This window comes from Bufo gargarizans, chromosome 3 (genome assembly GCF_014858855.1).
Source record: "Bufo gargarizans isolate SCDJY-AF-19 chromosome 3, ASM1485885v1, whole genome shotgun sequence".
In the NCBI taxonomy this organism is placed as follows: Eukaryota; Metazoa; Chordata; class Amphibia; order Anura; family Bufonidae; genus Bufo; species Bufo gargarizans.
In genome coordinates, this window is record NC_058082.1 from 33,251,300 (window position 1) to 33,274,942 (window position 23,643).

A 23,643-nucleotide genomic window follows, 5' to 3' on the forward strand; every position below is an offset into this window, starting at 1 on the left:
CAATATTTTATTTTCACAATTTGTTCCAAAGGCTGATCCAATAAAAGGAACACACTGTGCAAAATTGATATATTGTGTTATGCCTAGTGCAGGGCCTAGGTGAATGTTCCCATTCACTGACAGCAAGCAGTGATAAAAACAAAGTGAAGCTGGAATTTATTGGGCAATTAGATACTTGCAGAACTTTTTGTTATTTAGCGATTCAAAGGATTGTGTCAGTATGGCCATTTCTCACCAATCCACAGGTTGGGTGTTAAGTATCTGATTGGGAGGGGGCAACGCTGACCATATCCTCCCCGCCCCAAAGACGAGAATGGGGGTCTCACTTCCTTCCTTTAAATTGAATGACAGTGGAGTATTCTTGTGCAACTACTTTAGGCCTTATTTAATCCATTTATTTTTTTATCCAAAGACAAAACCTGAAAACTATAGTAAAAAGTGATAGCAACTAAAATTCTACAACCATTAAATTGACTTTATTTTGCTACTATCCATTTAAAAGAGATTTTGATATCTTGAAGATTTCACGCTGGCCACCAGGGCAGTCATATTAGGCTAAACACTTCTTGTCCTGTAGAGATCACTTATCAGCTTTGCTGTGTAGACTGGGAAACAGTCAACAGAGTCATCTCATTATTAGAAAACAGCTGTATTGTGCTATATACAAAAGCTTTGTACTTTATAACTTCTTGAAGACTGTAGCAATATGTCTTAGTCCTGAAACAGCCCCTTTAAAATCTTGAAGCATAGCTATAAGAGGTTCATAGGTAGCAGTTGCACCCATTCCGAAGTGTCTAAAGAAAAAAGTGATCAAAAATCCTTCTGTCACGTAGGATGGTACCAGTCTTATAAATGGCGCATGGTAGTTAGTAGCCCTATTACACATTTTACATTGGGTCCCAGGAGTTTCACGCTGAGTGTTAGAGGGGTTAGCCCATCTCTGACATTAATGGCATATCTCTAGGATATGCTAGCCTATCAATGTCAGATAAGTGTGGGCCCCAGCTCTGAGACCCACCCTATATCCAGAACATGGTCCCCAAAGTGAAGAAGAGCACACAGTGCATGCTTTCCATTCACTGCTATAGGAGTTCCAAAAATAGCCGAGCAAGCGCACTCAGCTATTTTTGGAAGTCTCAAAGCGGTGAATGGAAAGCGCACCTTACCCGCACTACCACCGCTCCATCCACCGCTCCATCCACTGCTAAGGGACCTGCTGGAAATAGCCAAGCCAGCTCAGCTATTTTTGGAACATCCATAGCGGCCAATGGAGAGTGGCTACGCTTGTGCAGTGCACTGTCCTTCACTTCGGGGTCCCGTTCTGGAGTTTGAAGTGGGTCCATGAGGTGGGGCTGCACCTATGTGACATTGACGGCATATCCTAGTGATATGCCATCAATGTCTGAGACGGGGTTACCCCTGTAAGTAACTTTCATGAAAATTTTGTTTACCTCTGAAAACACATCTGCCCATCAAAAAAACAAGCTCACAATTTTTCATCATGATTTAACATCAAGCTACAGAAATAGCAATCTGAAAAATATGCCCCAGAGACCTGTAATCTCAGATATGTGAGCAAAAATCAATACTCTATGAACTGTTTAACAACATTATAGATTTTCTTAGCCTAATCTTGCAGCCAAAGAAGCAGCCGCAAGACTCAGGGATATACATTTTTGTGAATTTAGCCCCCCATAAAAGAAAAAAAAAAATTACCAAAACAAATAATATTTTTAGTTCTGCACTTTTCATCATATTGTGTAATGTAAGAGTCCGTTCCACAAAATAAAAAAAACTTTACAAACACTGTAGTCTTAATAAAAGAAATCTCCTTTTGTTTTCACAGCTCCTATCCAGAACTATGTGTCTCCATGGTTACAGACTACAATCAAACCCTGTGTAGTCAGATCCTGCAGTCATAGTCCCTTCCATCTGTCCTTTACTTCTTTAAAACCTAACAAATGTTAGTCATTGATGAGTAATGTAACCTTTAAGAAGGATCTAAAGCAGGGATCTCAAACTGCGGCCCTCCAGCTGTTGCAAAACTACAACTCCCACAATGCCCGGACAGCCTACAGGTATCGGCCTACAGCAGGGCATTGTGGGAGTTGTAGTTTTGCAACAGCTGGAGGGCCGCAGTTTGAGATGCCTGATCTAAAGCTTTCCGCATCCCTTCTACAACCATGGAGCCCTATCTTCTAAGAGATGGTTTAATCCCACCGCCAGCATAGTGGCTCTTTAAATATTGTGCCCATTGGTGTCTTTTGAGAGTTCTTGTAGCCGTTTTGTTGTTATTTTTAACATGCCTCCAGTAAAGGGGTTGTTTCATCTAGGACTTTGATGGCATATCGCTTGGCTATTTTTGGAAGTCCCATAGAAATGAGTGGGGAGTGCACTGCTCCATTTCTTTGTGAAATTCGGCAAAGCAGCCACATCAAATTTTTCATAACTTTGCTCATCTCTAGTAGTAGTTGTTGTTCCCCTGGGGTACACCCTGGCCGATGGAAGTCAGGATTACCTTGATGATGATGTGCAAAAAAGACAGACCACAGTCGTTAAAGGAACACGGTTAATTGTATGTCTTTACTTGAATGACAGATGTACAGTACAGCACTTCCACACAAAAATGGAGGAGGCTCAAGTCTTTGTAACCCCAAATAGTTCTGGTTGATCCGTGGGCTATTTCCGGAGTCCCCCCGAGATGTACTTTCAGATATGACTATACTGAACATCTCATACAGTATATGTCTGCGATTCCCACTGCAGGGTGTAGACCCTAAGACAGAAATCCAATTTGTCGCACTAGTATGACTAGGGTGCTGAAGCCAATTAAACCCAGCTGGGGTCTGTTTCACATTGCTGGCCGGGTCTCTTCCAGACCCCATTATAGTCAATGAGGCCAGAGGGTATTCCAGTATCATCTGGCAATGCTGGATCCAGAGAGCTCTGGCAAGTTGCTGTCTGCCAGAGCTTGTAACATCAGTGTGAAACAGGCCTAAGGGCTGGGAAGTCCAGGAGCCAAAAATGTGCATTTGTAACTCTCCAGAGTGGCATTACCACTTCTGCACCCCGCTACTGTCTTTACTGGATAACCTCATGTCATCATGTGTATTTATTTCAGGTCCAAACACTGTACATTTCCTATTTTGTAACTGTCTATGTTCACGTGTAATGTACCTGGTTCACCAACAGGTGGCAGCAAACACAGAAGCACTACAGGTACATAGAGCTTTCCATTCCATTCTAAACCTCCTCTGTTCAGGAATGGTGTGTCCAAGTTTAGTTGCAGTCTAGTTTACCCCCAGCTAGGGGAAAGGAAGCAAGTGCTGGGCACATCTCTGCCGAACATGCCCAGGCCAAGCAAAGCCAAGCCAGCCAGAGCACCTTCTGCTCTGCTGGATATGGAGGCCACAGTTTGGAGCATCAGGAGCCAGGAGGAGATGTCCCTGCCCTAATTAAGAGACAGTTCAGCGTAACAGGCAGTGTTTCTCTATGAAAAACACAATAGGCGCACCATAGGGTAGTACAGTCCAGAAAAATAAGCAAACATTAATTTCTCCAAATTGGAGGCTCACCTTAATCAGTTGTGCCATAAATAGGCACAACACTACTGAATGCTTGAAAGGGGGTGTATTAGACCCCCAAAGCAGATGGTCACGCAGCCAGGGATGTACGCACTTCCACGTAGGGATGCCTGGATGAAGGCGGATATATCCAATTATACAGAAGAGAATCCCACGACACGAACTTGATTTAATAGTTTAGCAGATGGTACAACGCGTTTCGGGGCAGAAAACACCCCTTTATCAGGTACAGACTGCTCATACAATACAAACATCTCCAGACACACTAAAATACATAAAAAAAAGTCAAAAAGGCACAAATGGGGGAGTGGAAGGGGAGGTCTTGACCCATCCACATGTCACAATGATGTGCCTGCAAGGTGGCATGCAAATTAAAACTATATTTGTGTAGGGTTCATTAATAGGTAAGACATTGGTGGTCCAAGTGGTTTATACTGTACATCTAAAACCCCAAGGGACCCTATTTAAATCAGCAGAACGGTGTCCGGCTGAGGAGTGAAGCCGGAATACATCGCTCTGCTGGGTCATGTGACCGCTCCGTAACCCAGCAACCAGACGCTACTCTTCCTGCCCGGTTAGAATGTATGGGCGGGCGGGAGGAGGATCGCTTCTATGTGTGTTGGTGAGGACGAGCTGTGTTCACAACACTGAGCCTGCTCGTGGGAGGCGGGGGAGTTGGGAGGGGAGAAAATGATTGCCACAAGTGGAAGGATGAGGGGATAAACGCCCCTGGGCAATATGAAAAGTAGAAGGGGGAGGCTGGCTAAGAGGGGTGGAGCGTTTGGGGATAAAAACGACACCCATTGAATGACTGCAAATAAAACAAACAGAGATGTGGCCAGAATGATGTAAGCATGGAATGAGTAAAAAAAAGTTAATAGTGAATAAAAAATGCTAAAAAACAGGAAAAATTAAAAAACGGGATAAAACCATGGGTCAAATTGATGTCTCGGATGAACTATACGGTCTTGATTGCAGATATGGGATCAGGCGATCCGTAGGGAAAAAAACTTGCGCGGTGAATAATATACTATACCGGTGTTTCATGTGAAGATGAAAGCGACGGGCGTACAGGATAATGACATGGAATGGTGTGTAGGATGGGTAGGGTGTCTCGGTGCATGGGTTAAGTGCACTCATGTCATAAAGCATTTGAGAAAATTCGAGGGTTGTATATGAGGGCATGGGGAAAAAAGCTGGAGGTTGACCATCTTGAGCCAAACAGTACCTTGGATGTTCTTATGGTTCAGAGGTCCCTTTTATAAGTTAATCTCAAATGCTTCATTCAGGCCACGTGGATTCAGACAGTTGAGCTTCTAAATCCAGAACATTTCTCGCCTCCGCAAGGTTTGGATGATGTTGTAGCCATTGGATTTAATCTGCTCTATTGGGGTAAATCCGAAGAACGAGCCTTGACGATGTTCAGTGGCGTGCCTGGAGATACTGTGCTGGAGAAATCTTTTCTTGACGTTAGATCTATGCTTATTCAATCTGCTGTGGAGGGTCTGGATGGTCTGAACCAACATACTGGAGGCCACATGGGCACTCGAGTACGTAAATTATATTAGAAGAGCCACAATTCAGATGTCCTTTGATAGAGAAGGTATCGCCGCTGGAGTTGTGGACAGTAGTAGTAGTGCGTATGCATTTGCAGCATAAGCACTTAGGCTGCTTACACTTGAAGCTTCCCATTGGGCCGATACTGAAACACGTTGTGCCATCTGCTAATTAAGAGACAGACTACAAAGAGAGAAGTTGCAGCATAAAGAAGAAGCTAAGGCCTACAGCAAGCCTTTCAGCACAGCAGAGCAAGAGAACAACAGATGTAGCAGAGTTGAGTTTGCCTGCCAGAGTTTTAATGCTAAAGCCTGCTGGAACCAAGACAAAGTTTGAAGATTGTGTCTGATGAAAGTTTATCAAAGTAAAGCTGCTATTCAACTTCATCACAAGGTCTGGACTAAATTATTTCTTCAACTACCTCAACTATTTCCCCCTATTTGTTTGCTTCGGAGCTTAGGGTCTAACCGTATCCAGGTAGAAGCACCATGACACTCACATACAACATTAAGGTACATTTTAGGCCGCACTATACCACTCAGCGTTTCCTACATCTGGGTCGCATCTTAAAGGGCCCTAGGGGGAGGCGCCCACTGCACATTACCTCCACAGTCTGCTTCCACGCACACCCTCTTATTTGTGGCTGCTCAACCTTCTTAATGATTTTTTTCTACATAACATGGGATTAAGCATAACTGAAGCTGACTGACTGAACTGAGCCTCGATCCTCAAGCTTCCTTGTCTCTACACCAACTGACTCCAACAGACTAAAACCCAGACAGAGACTAAGCCTAAGATGTTAAGCTCTGCCCTCTCTCTAGAGCCATCTCTGAGGAAGGATTTAACTCATGATTTGACCTACAATGCACTTGCAGCGAGCCCCTAACTAGTCGGTGCAGAGGATGGGAGTGGCAGTGGCCTCAATGAGATGTTGTAAGCCCCATTAGAGACAGCTTGATGCTAATGTCTGTAATGCACTGAGGAGAATAGCAGCGCTATATAAGTCGCAACACAAAATCCATCAAGAAAGCCGCAGCCGGCACTGCTTAGTGTGTATAAAAGCACAAGACCAATAGCGACGAACAGTGGTGCTCAGCTCCTTGTATTCAAACTAATATAGAGACTTGAGGGTTTGAGGAATAAGTAGCGGCACTCACCGTGGTACGAACTCTGCGGCTTTATTAAAGATAAAAAGGGTCGGACGCAGGCACTGCCCAAAAGTTCAGGCTACAGCCATTTTACGCACCTCGCGCTTTGTCAAAGCAGCGGAGTTCATACCACGGTGAGTGCAGCTACTTATTCATCTAACCCTCAAAGCGCCATATAAGTGCATTAAATAAAAATGTTGTGCCATGGTCTACTTCCCCAGGCCATTGCTCTCTGGGGATCGGTGCAGTAGAAATATAGTTTGAAGAATCAGGTCAGTAATAAACGTATAAAAGTCTCTCTTTATTTAGTGCAAAATATAACTTGTGGCACATCCAGAAGAAGTAAGTACAAAGTGCAGGTTCTGGCACCAGATGAGGAGGTATGGTATGGCAATTTAATGCCACTGGCAGGCACTTGTGGATATAGGTGTCCACTGTGATATTCAGGCTTTATGTTAGTATGTCATGGTGGTTGTACTAGACAATGGGTGTCTGAGCTGTAGTCCCTCACCTGCAGCAGGGTCTTTAAAGCTGTAATTTCTCTGATCACTCAGCTGTCATGGCACACTGAAGCAGTGCTCTGGATACTAATGATCTCCCTGGCGGGATGATCTTGCAGGAGAAAACTGGATACGGTTCCTAGGAGTAGGAGCTCCAGCGTGTGCTTCCTCAACCCTTTTATGTCTACGCAGGAGCTCCGTCTCCTGGCAGGAAGTCGGCCCAGCCCACTCCTACCAAAATGGGAGGAATAGGGTGGTTAGCCCTGTTCCTGCCAACCATTAACTCCTCTGCTGGCATATACGGCCAAAACCTAGGTTGTGTGCCCCATTGGGGACATGTGTGATGCTAATGTCTGTAAAGCGCTGCAGAATATAGCAGCGCTATAGAAGTGCGTAAAATAAATAAATATTTTTTAAAAATACATAACATGAAATAACAATATTCAATAAAATATTTGCAGATACCCCCAGGTCTTGGGTACTGTACACTCTTAAATTATTAACTATGCAAATGACACAAATTAGTGCAAAATGTCACATAAATAATGTAAAAACATCCTAACCATGCTAATACATGTAAATCCCTGTCTATTATGCATTTTCTAACCACTGGCAGTGTCTAGTGGGACCCTGCTCACGGCGTATAATGTTCACAGGATCAGCACTGTAATGTATGCAATCTCTGCGAAGGGTCAGTAACCCGCGTTCAACCTTGCCAATTTAACAAACTTACATTCTTAAACATAATTGAACCGTGGGTGGAGGAGATTCTTCAGAAGTTAGAAATTGCTCCTCAAATTTTCCTCAACTAGAGGCATGTAAGGCTCGTGAGCATGGCTTGTTAGTCTTGGAAGATATCAAAGAGTAAGGCTGAATATCAGGAACGGGGATATGTTCTCTGTTGTCCTTCTTCTTTTGATCATTACTTAATGCTGAGAACATTTCATGTGCTTCATGTCACAATTTAACCTCATCCAGCGTAGAGTAGAGAAATTTGGCTATGCATTGAGCCACCGTACAAGGGTTGCCTACATTTTTTCACCAGATTAATGGATATGTTGGGTTGTACACTTCACCCTGACGCTTGTTCTGTTTGTCCAGTTAGGATTGTGTATAAGCAGAGCTTCGGCCTCCGTCCTCAACTTCAACTGCAGTTTGGTTCTGTTGCCGATGTGCCGGACTCTGCTGGCTGTGGTCCGAAGATCTCGAAGGGTAAGTATTCTTTGGTTCTTGGTTCTCGCCTCAGTTCTCCACCGAAGCTCCATGTTGTATGTTGCTAATTTACTCGATGGTTTGTGTATACCTACCAACATTTTAGTTGGTAAAATTGGGGCATATAAGTCCCACCCCCGAGAACGCACCAAACCCACCTTGAAACACCCACTTATGTGTTATCCCCGCCAGGCCCGTGACAGTGTAAATTTGCCAGGACTGTCTCTGAAAAGCAGGGACAGTCTCAAGAAATTCGGAACGGTTGGCAACTATGCGTTTGTGGTGCTAGCTACCAGGTAACCAAGGCCTTGTGTCTTAGGCCTGCTCACACCTGTATTATGGATGCCTCTTCTTCTTGACTGACAGGCCAAGGTTCTACATAGTCATCTCGCCTGGCTCTGTCAAACAAAAAGGAGAAGGAGGAGCTGGCAGAGGAAGCAGGTGGAGTAAGGGTGCACAGAGTGGCTTGGGCCCGCCCTCAGTGCACTTAACTGGTCCTTTGCATATAGATTAAAAGTATTTTTGCTCCAGAATGCAGTGAAAGGTAGCCCTGAGGATCGGTCATCAATATTTAAAGGGGTTATCCAACATCATACAACAGCCCCCCCCCCCATGTGACGGGCACTTCAGAGGGAATATACTTACCCCACTCCCTCCGCAGCTCTTGGTCCCCGCACTGGAGCGGGGTAAGTATAATCCCTGTGAGGGGCCCGGGGGGCTGTTGTATGATGTTATGATGTTGGATAACCCCTTTAAGTCTAGAAAAAGTTCCTTTCTTCCAATGCATTAATTAGGGTGATTTATGAAGTTGTCTAAAGAAAATCTTTCTTTGTTGCCCATAGCAACCAATCACAGCACAGCTTTCATTTCTTTCTAGCGCTTGGAAAAAATTAAAGCTACGCAGTGATTGGCTGCAGTGGACTCTGCTACATCTGTACTCTGACATGAGGTTCAGCTGAACTGTGCTGTTACCATAGCGATTAACTTGTCTGCAGCCATCAGCTGTGCGTCTTCTGCTGTATATTTGATTATTTTATTTATCTTTTTACATAGATTGTAAGCAGGAAAACCAGAAGACTCCTACATAAGTACAAATCATTCCATGCAGCGTGTGGCATCGCTATCTGTGTCTTTACAGGTAATGCCATTAATAATATGGTTGTCCTTTCAAATACAAGTTTATCTATCTATCTATCTATCTATCTATCTATCTATTATTTATTAATCTATCTATCTATCGATCTCATATCTATCTATCTATCTATCTATCTCATATCTATCTATCTATCTCATATCTATCTATCTATCTCCTATCTATCTATCTATCTATCTATCTCATATCTATCTATCTATCTATCTATCTATCTATCTATCATTTATCTATCTATCTATCTCATATCTATCTATCTATCTATCTCATATCTATCTATCTATCTATCTATCTATCTATCTATCTCATATCTATCTATCTATCTATCTATCTATCTATCTCATATCTATCTATCTATCTCATATCTATCTATCTATCTATCTATCTCATATCTATCTATCTATCTATCTAATATTTATTTATCTATCTATCTATCTCATATCAAATCAAATCAAATCAAATCAAATCAAATCAGCTTTATTGGCAGGACTAAATACATTTTAGCATTGCCAAAGCAAGTGGTAAATAATTGGGTAGGGTTGGGGGGTGGGGACAGGTCCAGGGTGGGGGTATAGGAGTCCATAGTATATCAGGCTCCTCTCAGTCTATGGCACGCAGTAATATATTCTATCTATCTATCTATCTATCTATCAATCAATCTATCTATCTATCTCATATCTATCTATCTATCTATCTCATATCTATCTATCTCATATCTATCTATCTATCTATCTCATATCTATCTATCTCATATCTATCTATCTATCTATCTCATATCTATCGATCTATCTATCTATCCATTTCCTATCTATATATCTATCTATCTATCTATCTAATATTTATCTATCTATCTATCTATCTATCTCCTACATTCTATCAATCTATCTATCTATCTACAGTATCTATCTATCTAACATTTATCTATCTATCTATCTATCTATCTATCTAATATTTATCTATCTATCTCCTATCTATCTATCTATCTATCTATCTATCTTTCTATCTAGAGCAGATTGGCCATAGACCTTACAGGGAAATTTCCTGGTGGGCCGATGCCCAGGTGGCCACCTGAGTCCTCCTCATGGCCGGCCAGTGGAATTTTTTGGGGATGTATTTTGTGCTGCTGGCAGTATTTTGTCTCTGTTGGGGTGGTATAATGTGCCACAATATGGTATTGCTGGCCCTGCCTTCCATCAATTTGGACCCAGCTACAAAACGGGGCCACTTTTAGTATTTTTACCAGGGCCACTTTACGTTCCCAGTTCGCCCTTGCTATCTATCATCATCTATCCATCCATTGATCTACATATTTCTATCATATGAACCAAAGTGTAAGTTGTTCACAAATAGTTATATTTTGTACATACAGTATGAACGCATTTTTATGTTTTCATGCATATCTGATATATTTTGTATTATATATACAGACGTGGACAAAATTGTTGGTACCCTTTGGTCAATGAAAGAAAAAGTCACAATGGTCACAGAAATAACTTTAATCTGACAAAAGTAATAATAAATTAAAATTCTATAAATGTTAACCAATGAAAGTCAGACATTGTTTTTCAACCATGCTTCAACAGAATTATGTAAAAAAATAAACTCATGAAACAGGCATGGACAAAAATGATGGTACCCCTAGAAAACACAGAACATAATGTGACCAAAGGGACATGTTAATTCAAGGTGTGTCCACTAATTAGCATCACAGGTGTCTACAACCTTGTAATCAGCCATTGGGCCTATATATATGGCTCCAGGTAATCACTGTGTTGTTTGGTGATATGGTGTGTACCACACTCGACATGGACCAGAGGAAGCAAAGGAAAGAGCTGTCTCAAGAGATCAGAAAGAAAATTATAGACAAGCATGTTAAAGGTAAAGGCTATAAGACCATCTCCAAGCAACTAGATGTTCCTGTGAGTACAGTTGCACATATTATTCATAAGTTTAAGATCCATGGGACTGTAGCCAACCTCCCTGGACGTGGCCGCAGGAGGAAAATTGATGACAAATCTAAGAGACGGATAATCCGAATGGTAACAAAAGAGCCTAGAAAGACTTCTAAAGAGATTCAAGGTGAACTTCATGCTCAAGGAACATCAGTGTCAGATCGCACCATCCGTCGTTGTTTGAGCCAAAGTGGACTACATGGGAGACGACCAAGGAGGACACCATTGTTGAAAACGAATCATAAAAAAGCAAGACTGGAATATGCCAAACTACATGTTGACAAGCCACAAAGCTTCTGGGAGAATGTCCTGTGGACAGATGAGACAAAAATCGAAGTTTTTGCCAAGGCACATCAGCTGTATGTTCACAGACGAAAAAATGAAGCATATCAAGAAAAGAACACTGTCCCTACTGTGAAACATGGAGGAGGCTCTGTTATGTTCTGGGGCTGCTTTGCTGCGTCTGGCACAGGGTGTCTTGAATCTGTGCAGGGTACAATGAAATCTCAAGACTATCAAGGAATTCTAGAGAGAAATGTACTAGCCAGTGTCAGAAAGCTTGGTCTCAGTCGCAGGTCATGGGTCTTGCAACAGGACAATGACCCAAAACACACCGCTAAAAACACCCAAGAATGGCTAAGAGGAAAAAATTGGACTATTCTAAAGTGGCCTTCTATGAGCCCTGACCTCAATCCTATTGAGCATCTTTGGAAGGAGCTGAAACATGCAGTCTGGAAAAGGCACCCTTCAAACCGGACACAACTGGAGCAGTTTGCTCATGAGGAGTGGGCCAAAATACCTGCTGAGAGGTGCAGATGTCTCATTGACAGTGACAGGAAGCGTTTGATTGCAGTGATTGCCTCAAAAGGTTGCGCAACAAAATATTAAGTTAGGGGTACCATCATTTTTGTCCATGCCTGTTTCATGAGTTTATTTTTTTACATAATTCTGTTGAAGCATGGTTGAAAAACAATGTCTGACTTTCATTGGTTAACATTTATAGAATTTTAATTTATTATTACTTTTGTCAGATTAAAGTTATTTCTGTGACCATTGTGACTTTTTCTTTCATTGACCAAAGGGTACCAACAATTTTGTCCACGTCTGTATATGTATTCACTATATGTATTAGTGTGTATGCCTGTAAATATTTTTGTGCTATTCATATGTACAATTACACGTATTTTTCTAAATATGTTTACTTGGTTATATACTTCTATGTTTTTTATATGTTGTACTATTTATTGGCAGAGGACAAGTTGTCGGCCCTTCTGTTGTTGCACAGGGGCCCTCTTCTGTCTGTTTACACCCCTGGCGCCACATACTGTACATGTGCATACAGTACACACAAGGATTCCACTTGGCTGGCTCTTAATATGTTAAATCTTAGACAACATTTAGATGTTGTTGCTCAGCATCCAGGTCCATAAACTAGCAGTAGGTTAAACAGTGTACCTCAGTCTGTCTTCTGTCCAGCTCCCTGATCTCCACAAATGCATTGTGGTCCATCAGGAACATTGGTATCACCTGGCAGTGGTCATTTTTGATCCCATCTTTTACTGCACTATGAACTTCATCTTCAGTTTTTGACCTTTTGTTTGCCCCGCCATGATCTTCGGATTTCGTACCTCTTTCCCATCTTGTCAACGGTAAACTATGGGTTGTCAGTTATGGGCGGCTTTCTAATGAGCCAGTCAATATGACCTAACCTCTACTGATCCATGAGGGGCAGATGCAGTCTTCAGTGTTCCAGAACCACAAAGTTAAAGATTCAAAAGACAAAATACAGGACCAGCAATGGTTGCTTCAAAATGACTTCATCCAAGAGCGAAAAACGGAGACACCTGAAAAGTGATGTGTACCAGATGATAGCAGTTTCCCTGTAAACAGTCTTGAAACTATATCCCTCACCTGGTACAGTAGACAGATGACTCACCCAACTGATCTTGGAGTTTGCTCATGAACCCAAGAACTCTTGAAAGAGAATACATGGAAAAGAGTGCCATGACCAAAATTGATATCATCTCTTGGTAGGTGTTTACACCACCGCTGGCTCCTATTCTTCAATAGGAGGATCAGCATTTGATCACCGTATTTCACCAATTTTAGAATATTACTTTAACTTTTGTACGGTAACTTGTCTACAAAATCTTCAGATTTTTGTGTAACTCAATAATTTAGCAATGCAATCCTATTCCACAGTTCATAGAGATCACACCATACTCCATTTCCAATAACTTCTATGAATCTCAAAAAAGTGGAATCAGGCATCTTAAACCATGATGGGCGCTTTATGTGCTGAGTAGTCATCACAAGGCAGCTGTATGTGTGTAGCCTAAATATTCCTTCTCCTTATCCAGATTAATCATGTTCTGGTCCATCTCCAAGAGCTTTGCTGTGGTCAAGTCCTCTACATCTGTGGGCATTTTTGCAATGTTGTTGAAAGTTTATTACATTAGCAAATATATTTGCGACGTCTTCCAGAGACGTCTCAAATATTGCAGGATTTAAAAAGATTGGTCTTTCTCAGAGGCATTGCAGATAAATGCATTGAGGAGTAGAGGAGGACATCCTAAGCTTCCCTTATCGACTCCTACACAATCCAGACTATATTTATTGCACTGCTGAGCCTGTTAGTCAGCAAACAAGATGTGGTTCATGGGAAGGAGAGAACTGGAAGAAAATTTTAAATAACACGAAGCATTGCCATGGAAACAGCCAGAATAAGATATATACCGGTACCTCCAGATATTCCTGGAGAAACCACAATTATTTAATGTGTTTTTTCTGCCTTAGACTCATCTGTGTTCAAAGTTTTTGGAGATGGAAAACAAAAATGAATTTTATATCTATCAGGATTTGTGTGCAAAATGACTGTACCATAGAGGAAGCCACTGTAACAGCCAAGGCTTTTCAGTGTAGTGGGGGTCTAAACGCAGACCGTTCCCAATCTCCTTTCCAAATTGCATGTGAAGCCATGGGAAGGGAGAACCCACCAAAGACTGTACCACCATTGTCCTCTACTAGAGATAAGCAAATTAAAGCAGACTAAGTGGAATTCAATCCAAATTTCAGGAAAAATTGGATTAGCAACGAATGCGAATTTCTTCGCTCTAAAATGGCGTCTACAATGGCGGCTACACATGTGAGGACATGGGGCAAGGAACTCTGGGAAGGTAGGCTGACCCATAATGTCGTGCATGCAGCCAATCAGCAGCCAGCCAGCCCTGTGATGTCACAGCCCTATAAATACGGCGTCCATCTTAGAGTCAGACATTTTCCAGCGTTCTGAGTGCAGGGACAGACGTGAGAAGGCCCTAGGGACCGCAATAGGAAAAACCTCTGTCACAACCAGACAGCTGAGAAGCTCTGACAGAGGTCTTTCAGAACCTCCTCCTTGACTTTGTTGTGGTATTCAGTTTCTCATCTCGTTAGCCTCTCTCAGCTGTCATGTGTTGGACTAATTGCTTCCCTTTAAATTCCTCCCCAGAATGCTTTTCTGGGCGGCTTATATTTCTTCCTGGAGTGTGTGTGCACGCTGGTCTTGTTCTCCTGTCTGCTACAAAAGCTAAGTGTTGAACATTTATCTGTTACTTTCTGTTTGCTGGATCCCAGGTGACCCTGACTCCCTCCGTATCTTGTGTAGGGAGCCGGTGGTCGTGTCCCCTCACTATCGTAGGGTGCTCAGGGGTTATATAGTCAAGGTACGTGGATATGCAAACCTCCACCATTCGGATCTTTGCATAGGCTGAGCAACCAGGGAAAGTGCCAGGTCTTCTGCAGGGGTCCCCCCTTGGTTCCTTAGTTTTTGGATCCAGCAAGTCATTTATGCATGTTGCTTTGCCTTGTTTCCTGTACACCGTCCGTGACATTATAAGCCGCCAAAACCGTCTCAAGCATGGATCCGGTTTCACTTTTGGCTGAACGCTTCCAGGGTCTTTCATTGGAGGTAGCTGACCTCCGTAAGACTTTTTCTCAGCTTCAAGTGACCGGTTCAGCTTGCGTTCATGGAGCTTGTTCTGAGGCTAAGATCTCGCTCCCGGATACGTTCTCCGGGGGTAGTGAGAATTTTGTGCGTTTTAGAGAGGCTTGCAAACTCCATTTTCGCCTTCTTCCCCTTTCCTCTGGAGATGAGGAACGGAGGGTGGGGATCATTATATCGCTGCTCAGAGGTAACGCTCAGTCCTGGGCCTTTTCGCTGCCGGAGGGGGCACGGCCTCTCCGTTCAGTGGATGAATTCTTTTTAGCCCTGGGTCAGGTATATGATGATCCGGATCGTATTGCTCTGGCTGAGTCTAGACTACGTCTATTATGCCAGGGTAAACAATCCGCAGAAATTATACAATAGAAGATTCAGCTCGCATGGGAGGGTTTGTTTTTGTTGTGGAGGTATAAATCATTTGGCAAATATTTGTCCCTCTAGGAGATTCAGGCAGTTTTCTGGGAGTAATAAAGAAATAAACAGGAAAAAATCTTTTAAAAATGTTCCGTCTGTTACTATTGGCAGGGTTGAGGCGGAAATTGAAGGTTTTCCATTTGCTTGTAGTTCCCGTTTTGTCCTGCCGGCAAGAACATTTTTTGTGAGATTTTTGTGGATAGTGGAGCAGCGGTCAATCTCATTGATAATCAATTTGCGATAACTCATGGTTTCCAGGTGCGCACTTTGGGAAAGGATATTCCTGTTTTTGCTATCGATTCCGCTCCACTTTCTCAGAAATCATTAAAGGGCATAGTTCACGATATCCGTTTAATTGTAAGTGATGCTCATGTTGAGGATTTGTCATGTTTCGTCCTTAGCGGTTTGCCTACCCCTCTGGTGTTGGGGCTGCCCTGGCTCACTAAGCATAACCCCACCATTGATTGGCAAGCGAGGCAAATAAATGGTTGGAGTGACTTTTGCAGAGAGAATTGCCTCATGACATCTGTTTCTGAGGTTGCTACTAAGACTGTACCATCTTTTCTCTCTGAATTTTCGGATGTCTTCTCTGAGAGTGGAGTTCAGGATTTGCCCCCGCACAGGGAGTACGATTGCCCTATTAATCTCATCCCAGACGCCAAGCTGCCTAAATCTTGTTTATACAATCTTTCCCAACCTGAGAGGATCGCTATGCGTGCTTATATCTCTGAGAGTCTGAGAAAAGGACACATACGACCCTCTAAGTCACCTGTTGCCGCTGGTTTTTTCTTTGTTAAGAAAAAAGATGGTTCTTTAAGACCTTGTCTGGATTTCAGGGAGCTGAACAGTATCACAATTCGTGACCCTTATCCGCTTCCTCTGATCCCGGACCTGTTTAACCAGGTTGTTGGGGCTAAAGTCTTTTCCAAATTAGATCTAAGAAGGGCATACAACCTGGTCAGGGTCAGAGAAGGGGACGAATGGAAGACGGCCTTCAATACCCCTGAGGGCCATTTTGAAAATTTGGTTATGCCTTTTGGTTTGATGAATGCCCCAGCCGTTTTTCCGCATTTCGTGAACAGCATTTTTTATCATTTGATGGGAAAATTTGTATTGGTGTATTTGGATGACATTTTGATTTTTTCTCCCGATTTCAAAACTCATAAGGAACATTTACGTCAGGTCTTGCTCATTCTACGGGAGAATAAATTATATGCGAAACTGGAAAAATGTGTGTTTGCGGTTCCAGAAATTCAATTTCTGGGGTTTCTTCTCTCCGCTTCTGGTTTTCGCATGGACCCCGAGAAGGTCCGCACTGTGCTTGAGTGGGAGCTTCCTGAGAATCAGAAGGCGCTGATGCGTTTTTTGGGCTTTGCCAATTATTACAGGAAGTTCATTTTGAATTATTCTTCTATTGTTAAACCACTCACTGATATGACCAGAAATGGGGTAGATTTTTCTTCTTGGTCAGTAGAGGCGCGTAAGGCTTTTTCTGATATCAAGGAGAGTTTTGCTTCCGCTCCCATCTTGGTGCAACCTGATGTTTCTTTACCCTTCATAGTTGAGGTTGATGCTTCTGAGGTGGGCGTGGGGGCGGTCTTGTCTCAGGGTTCCTCTCCTGCCAATTGGCGACCGTGTGCCTTTTTCTCAAGAAAACTCTCCTCCGCAGAGAGAAATTACGATGTGGGAGATAGGGAATTGTTGGCCATCAAGTTGGCTTTTGAGGAATGGCGCCATTGGCTAGAGGGAGCCAGACACCCTATTACCGTATTTACTGACCATAAAAATCTGGCCTACTTGGAGTCAGCCAAGCGTCTGAACCCGAGACAGGCCAGATGGTCTTTGTTCATTTCTAGGTTTAATTTTGTTGTCACGTTCCGCCCTGGAGTTAAGAATGTGAAGGCAGATGCCCTGTCACGTTGTTTTCCGGGAGGCGGGAATTTTGAAGACCCGGGTCCCATTTTGGCTGAAGGTGTGGTGGTCTCTGCTCTTTTTCCTGAATTGGAGGCAGAGGTGCAGGCAGCCCAGTCAGAGGCTCCTGATTTTTGTCCTCCTGGGAGGTTGTTTGTGCCTCTCGCTTTAAGACACAAGATTTTTAAAGAACACCACGATACGGTCCTTGCTGGGCACCCGGGGGTAAGAGCCACACTGGATCTCATCGCTCGGAGATTCTGGTGGCCTGCGCTTCATAAGTCGGTTGAGGGTTTTGTGGCAGCCTGCGAGACTTGCGCTCGTGCCAAAGTCCCTCATTCACGGCCATCAGGTCCTCTCCTTCCCTTACCCATTCCTTCCCGTCCTTGGACACATCTGTCCATGGACTTCATAACGGACCTGCCTCGTTCCTCGGGGAAGACTGTGATTCTGGTGGTGGTGGACCGTTTTAGCAAAATGGTGCATTTCATCCCTTTTCCTGGTTTGCCCAATGCTAAGACGCTGGCGCAGGCATTTATTGATCACATTGTCAAATTGCACGGTATTCCTTCAGACATAGTCTCTGATAGGGGCACGCAGTTTGTTTCCAGATTCTGGAAGGCTTTCTGTTCTCGCTTGGGGGTTCGGTTGTCATTCTCTTCTGCTTTCCACCCGCAGTCGAATGGCCAGACAGAGCGCGTCAATCAGAATCTGGAGCACCCCCACACCATCACACCTCCATGCTTCACGGTGGGAACCAAGCATGTAGAGTCCATCCGTTCATCTTTTCTGCGTCGCACAAAGACACGGTGGTTGGAACCAAAGATCTCAAATTTGGACTCATCAGACCAAAGCACAGATTTTCACTGGTCTAATGTCCATTCCTTGTGTTCTTTAGCCCAAACAAGTCTCTTCTGCTTGTTGCCTGTCCTTAGCAGTGGTTTCCTAGCAGATATTATACCATGAAGGTCTGATTCACACAGTCTCCTCTTAACAGTTGTTCTAGAGATGTGTTTGCTGCTAGAACTCTGTGTGGCATTGACCTGGTCTCTAATCTGAGCTGCTGTTAACCTGCGATTTCTGAGGCTGGTGACTCGGATGAACTTATCCTCCGTAGCAGAGGTGACTCTTGGTCTTCCTTTCCTGGGGCGGTCCGCATGTGAGCCAGTTTCTTTGTAGCGCTTGATGGTTTTTGTGACTGCACTTGGGGACACTTTCAAAGTTTTCCCAATTTTTCGGACTGACTGACCTTAATTTCTTAAAGTAACGATGGCCACTCGTTTTTCTTTACTTAGCTGCTTTTTTCTTGCCATAATACAAATTCTAACAGTCTATTAAGTAGGACTATCAGCTGTGTATCCACTTGACTTCTCCACAATGCAACTGATGGTCCCAACCCCATTTATAAGGCAAGAAATCCCACTTATTAAACCTGACAGGGCACACCTGTGAAGTGAAAACCATTTCAGGTGACTACCTCTTGAAGCTCATCAATAGAATGCCAAGAGTGTGCAAAGCAGTAATCAAAGCAAAAGGTGGCTACTTTAAAGAACATAGAATATGACATATTTTCAGTTGTTTCACACTTTTTTGTTATGTATATAATTCCATAATGTGGTATAATTCCATAATTATAATGTGTTAATTCATAGTTTTGATGCCTTCAGTGTGAATCTACAATTTTCATATTCATGAAAATAAAGAAAACTCTTTGAATGAGAAGGTGTGTCCAAACTTTTGGTCTGTACTGTATGTGGTAAAATCTTTATTGAAGTATTTTGGTCGAAAAACAAAATTTATTCAGCTTTTAGCTCTGCGGTTATTAGTGATGAGCGGCAGGGGTCATATTCGAATTCGCAATATTTTGTGAATATTTCATAGAATATTCGTTGAATATTCGTGAATTTGAATATTCGTTAGGAGTAGTGTTGATTGCGAATTTTCGTAATGCGAATTTTTGTAATGAGAATTTTTGTAATGCGAATTTTTGAAATGAGAATCAATGAGATCGTGAAAACTCAGATCCGATGGTATATTCTAACCCCCAGGCATCCCATGGTGACGGGGACGTTTGTCGGGGAGGAGTATGCCATAGTGGAACAACTGTAAAGATTTAAAAAAAAAATATTGAGTTTTCTAAAAAATGAATATATTTGTTTTTTAGAATATTCGTAATATTCTTAAACAAGAATATATAGCAAATATTCGATTTTTATTTAATCAGTACATATGACATGATCCCTCCCTGCTTCTAGCTTGTGGGCCAATGAGAAGGCTGCAGTATCTTTGACTTTAGAAGTAGTGTTGATTGAGAATTTTTGTAATGCAATTTTTCGTAATATTATAATTTGCTATATATTCTTGTTTTAGAATACTACGAATATTCTAAAAAACAAATATATAGCAATATAGCAACTATTCAAAAAAAACAAATAAAGAGCAATTTAGCTAATATAGTGCTATAATCTTGTTTGTCTAATAGTTGTAATTTTTTTTCTCATCTGAAGTTTAGATTGGAAAAAAATGACAACTATAAAAAAATTTTAACAATATATTAGCAAAATTGTTCTACATTAGCTTTTTTTTCGAATATTCACTATATTGCTATATATTCTTGTTTTAGAATATTACGAATATTCTAAAAAATGAATGTATTTGTTTTTTATAATATTCGTCTTTTTTATTTTTTTATCTGTACAGTTGTTCCACTTTGGCATACTCCTCCCTGACAAGCGTCCCCGTCACCATGGGAACGCCTGGGGGTTAGAATATACCATTGGATCTGAGTTTTCACAATCTCTTTGATTCGCATTACGAACATTCTCATCACGAAAATTCGCATTGCGAAAATTAGCAATACAGAAATTCGCAATCAACACTACTCCTAAAGTCAAAGATATTGCAGCCTTCTCATTGGCCCACAAGCTAGAAGCAGGGAGGGATCATATGTACTGATTAAAATAAAATCTTGAATATTCGAAATTCTGAATATACATCACTATATTATAAATATTCGCGAATTCTCGAAGTGCCGATTATCGCAATAAAAATTTGCAATTCGAATATTGGTGATCAACACTAGCGGTTATATGCGGTAAAATCTTTAGTGACATATCTTGGTGAACTTTGCGACTCCTCCGGGCTCAAAGCTGTCTTGACACTTTGTCTTCTCATTGTCTGTAGCTACTAGAGGCCTGTTCATGCCAGGCAGGTTCCCCCACAAGTATTTGGGTCAATGAGCAACCGATACCACACTTGCATCAATCTTGAGAGCATTCGTCTTCAGGTGGAGAGAAATAGTTTTTTGGAATGCTTTCTCCATTGTAACCACGTCGTCTAATAAACTGAAAACTGGCGGATTCTTTCCTGTCTTAGGCTACTTTCACACTAGCGTTCGGGCGGATCCGTTCTGAACGGATCCGCTCATATTAATGCAGACGGAGGCTCCGTTCAGTACGGATCCGTCTGCATTAATAACTTTAAAAAAATTCGCAAGTGCGCAAGTGCGAAAGTAGCCTGCGCGGATCCGTTCAGACTTTCAATGTAAAGTCAATGGGGGACGGATCCGCTTGAAGATTGAGCCACATTGTGGCATCTTCAAACGGATCCGTCCCCATTGACTTACATTGAAAGTCTGGACGGATCCGCACGGATCCGCACGCCTCCGAACGGCCAGGCGGACACCCGAACGCTGCAAGCAGCGTTCAGCTGTCCGCCTGTCCGTGCGGAGGCGAGCGGAGCGGAGGCTGAACGCCGCCAGACTGATGCAGTCTGAGCGGATCCGCCTCCATTCAGACTGCATCAGGGCTGGACGGCTGCGTTCGGGTCCGCTCGTGAGCTCCTTCAAACGGAGCTCACGAACGGAAACCCGAACGCTAGTGTGAAAGTAGCCTTAGGCAACACTTAATTTTTATTATTAAATTTATTAAATATTGAATATTAAATTAAACCAAAACTTGATTAAAATTTTAAGAAAGTAAACTTAAATTCGCCAATATATTATCCCAATCTTCAAGGGAAATTCACAAACAATCAGCTTGCCAAGCCTTATGTGCCGGAGAACGTGTATTATTAAATCGTGTTTTAACCACTTCAGCCCCGCTAGCTGAAACCCCCTTCATGACCAGAGCACTTTTTACACTTCGGCACTACACTACTTTCACCGTTTATCGCTCATGCAACTTACCACCCAAATGAATTTTACCTCCTTTTCTTCTCACTAATAGAGCTTTCATTTGGTGGTATTTTATTGCTGCTGACATTTTTTCTTTTTTTGTTATTAATCGAAATGTAACGATTTTTTTGCAAAAAAATGAAATTTTTCACTTTCAGCTGTAAAATTTTGCAAAACAAACGACATCCATATATACATTTTTCGCTAAATTTATAGTTCTACATGTCTTTGATAAAAAAAAAATGTTTGGGCAAAAGAAAAATTGTTTGGGTAAAAGTTATAGCGTTTACAAACTATGGTACAAAAATGTGAATTTCCGCTTTTTGAAGCAGCTCTGACTTTCTGAGCACCTGTCATGTTTCCTGAGGTTCTACAATGCCCAGACAGTAGAAAAACCCCACAAATGACCCCATTTCGGAAAGTAGACACCCTAAGGTATTCGCTGATGGGCATAGTGAGTTCATAGAACTTTTTATTTTTTGTCACAAGTTAGCGGAAAATGATGATGATTTATTATATTTTTTTTTTCTTACAAAGTCTCATATTCCACTAACTTGCGACAAAAAAAATAAATTCTAGGAACTCGCCATGCCCCTCACGGAATACCTTGGGGTGTCTTCTTTCCAAAATGGGGTCACTTGTGGGGTAGTTATACTGCCCTGGCAATTTAGGGGCCCAAATGTGTGAGAAGAACTTTGCAATCAAAATGTGTAAAAAATGACCGGTGAAATCCAAAAGGTGCACTTTGGAATATGTGCCCCTTTGCCCACCTTGGCTGCAAAAAAGTGTCACACATCTGGTATCGCCGTACTCAGGAGAAGTTGGGGAATGTGTTTTGGGGTGTCATTTTACATATACCCATGCTGGGTGAGAGAAATATCTTGGCAAAAGACAACTTTTCCAATTTTTTTATACAAAGTTGGCATTTGACCAAGATATTTTTCTCACCCAGCATGGGTATATGTAAAATGACACCCAAAAACACATTCCCCAACTTCTCCTGAGTACGGCGATACCAGATGTGTGACACTTTTTTGCAGCCAAGGTGGGCAAAGGGGCACATATTCCAAAGTGCACCTTTCGGATTTCGCAGGCCATTTTTTACACATTTTGATTGCAAGGTACTTCTTACACATTTGGGCCCCTAAATTGCCAGGGCAGTATAACTACGCCACAAGTGACCCCATTTTGGAAAGAAGACACCCCAAGGTATTCCGTGAGGGGCATGGCGAGTTCCTAGAATTTTTTATTTTTTGTCGCAAGTTAGTGGAATATGAGACTTTGTAAGGAAAAAAGAAAAAAAAAGAAAAATCATCATTTTCCGCTAACTTGTGACAAAAAATAAAAAATACTAGGAACTCGCCATGCCCCTCACGGAATACCTTGGGGTGTCTTCTTTCCAAAATGGGGTCACTTGTGGGGTAGTTATACTGCCCTGGCAATTTAGGGGCCCAAATGTGTAAGAAGTACCTTGCAATCAAAATCTGTAAAAAATGGCCTGTGAAATCCGAAAGGCGCTCTTTGGAATTTGGGCCCCTTTGCCCACCTTGGCTGCAAAAAAGTGTCACACATCTGGTATCGCCGTACTCAGGAGAAGTTGGGGAATGTGTTTTGGGGTGTCATTTTACATATACCCATGCTGGGTGAGAGAAATATCTTGGCAAAAGACAACTTTTCCAATTTTTTTTATACAAAGTTGGCATTTGACCAAGATATTTATCTCACCCAGCATGGGTATATGTAAAATGACACCCCAAAACACATTGCCCAACTTTTCCTGAGTACGGCGATACCAGATGTGTGACACTTTTTTGCAGCCTAGATGCGCAAAGGTGCCCAAATTCCTTTTAGGGGGGCATTTTTAGACATTTGGATCCCAGACTTCTTCTCACACTTTCGGGCCCCTAAAAAGCCAGGGCAGTATAAATACCCCACATGTGACCCCACTTTGGAAAGAAGACACCCCGAGGTATTCAATGAGGGGCCTGGCGAGTTCATAGAAATTTTTTTTTTTTTGCATAAGTTAGCGGATATTGATTTTTTTAGTTTTTTTTCTCAC

At 42.3% G+C, this 23,643-nt stretch overlaps 1 protein-coding gene across 1 annotated transcript in view; it reads left to right on the forward strand.

Moving 5' to 3' along the window:
* The window catches only part of NOX4 (NADPH oxidase 4), a 267,595-nt gene that overhangs the window by 12,430 nt on the left and 231,522 nt on the right, over positions 1-23,643 (forward strand). Inside the window, exons 3-4 of the mRNA XM_044286900.1 lie at positions 7,891-8,001; positions 9,055-9,139. Of these exons, the coding sequence (XP_044142835.1) occupies positions 7,891-8,001; positions 9,055-9,139 (196 nt within the window). The remainder of the gene's footprint in view (positions 1-7,890; positions 8,002-9,054; positions 9,140-23,643) is intronic.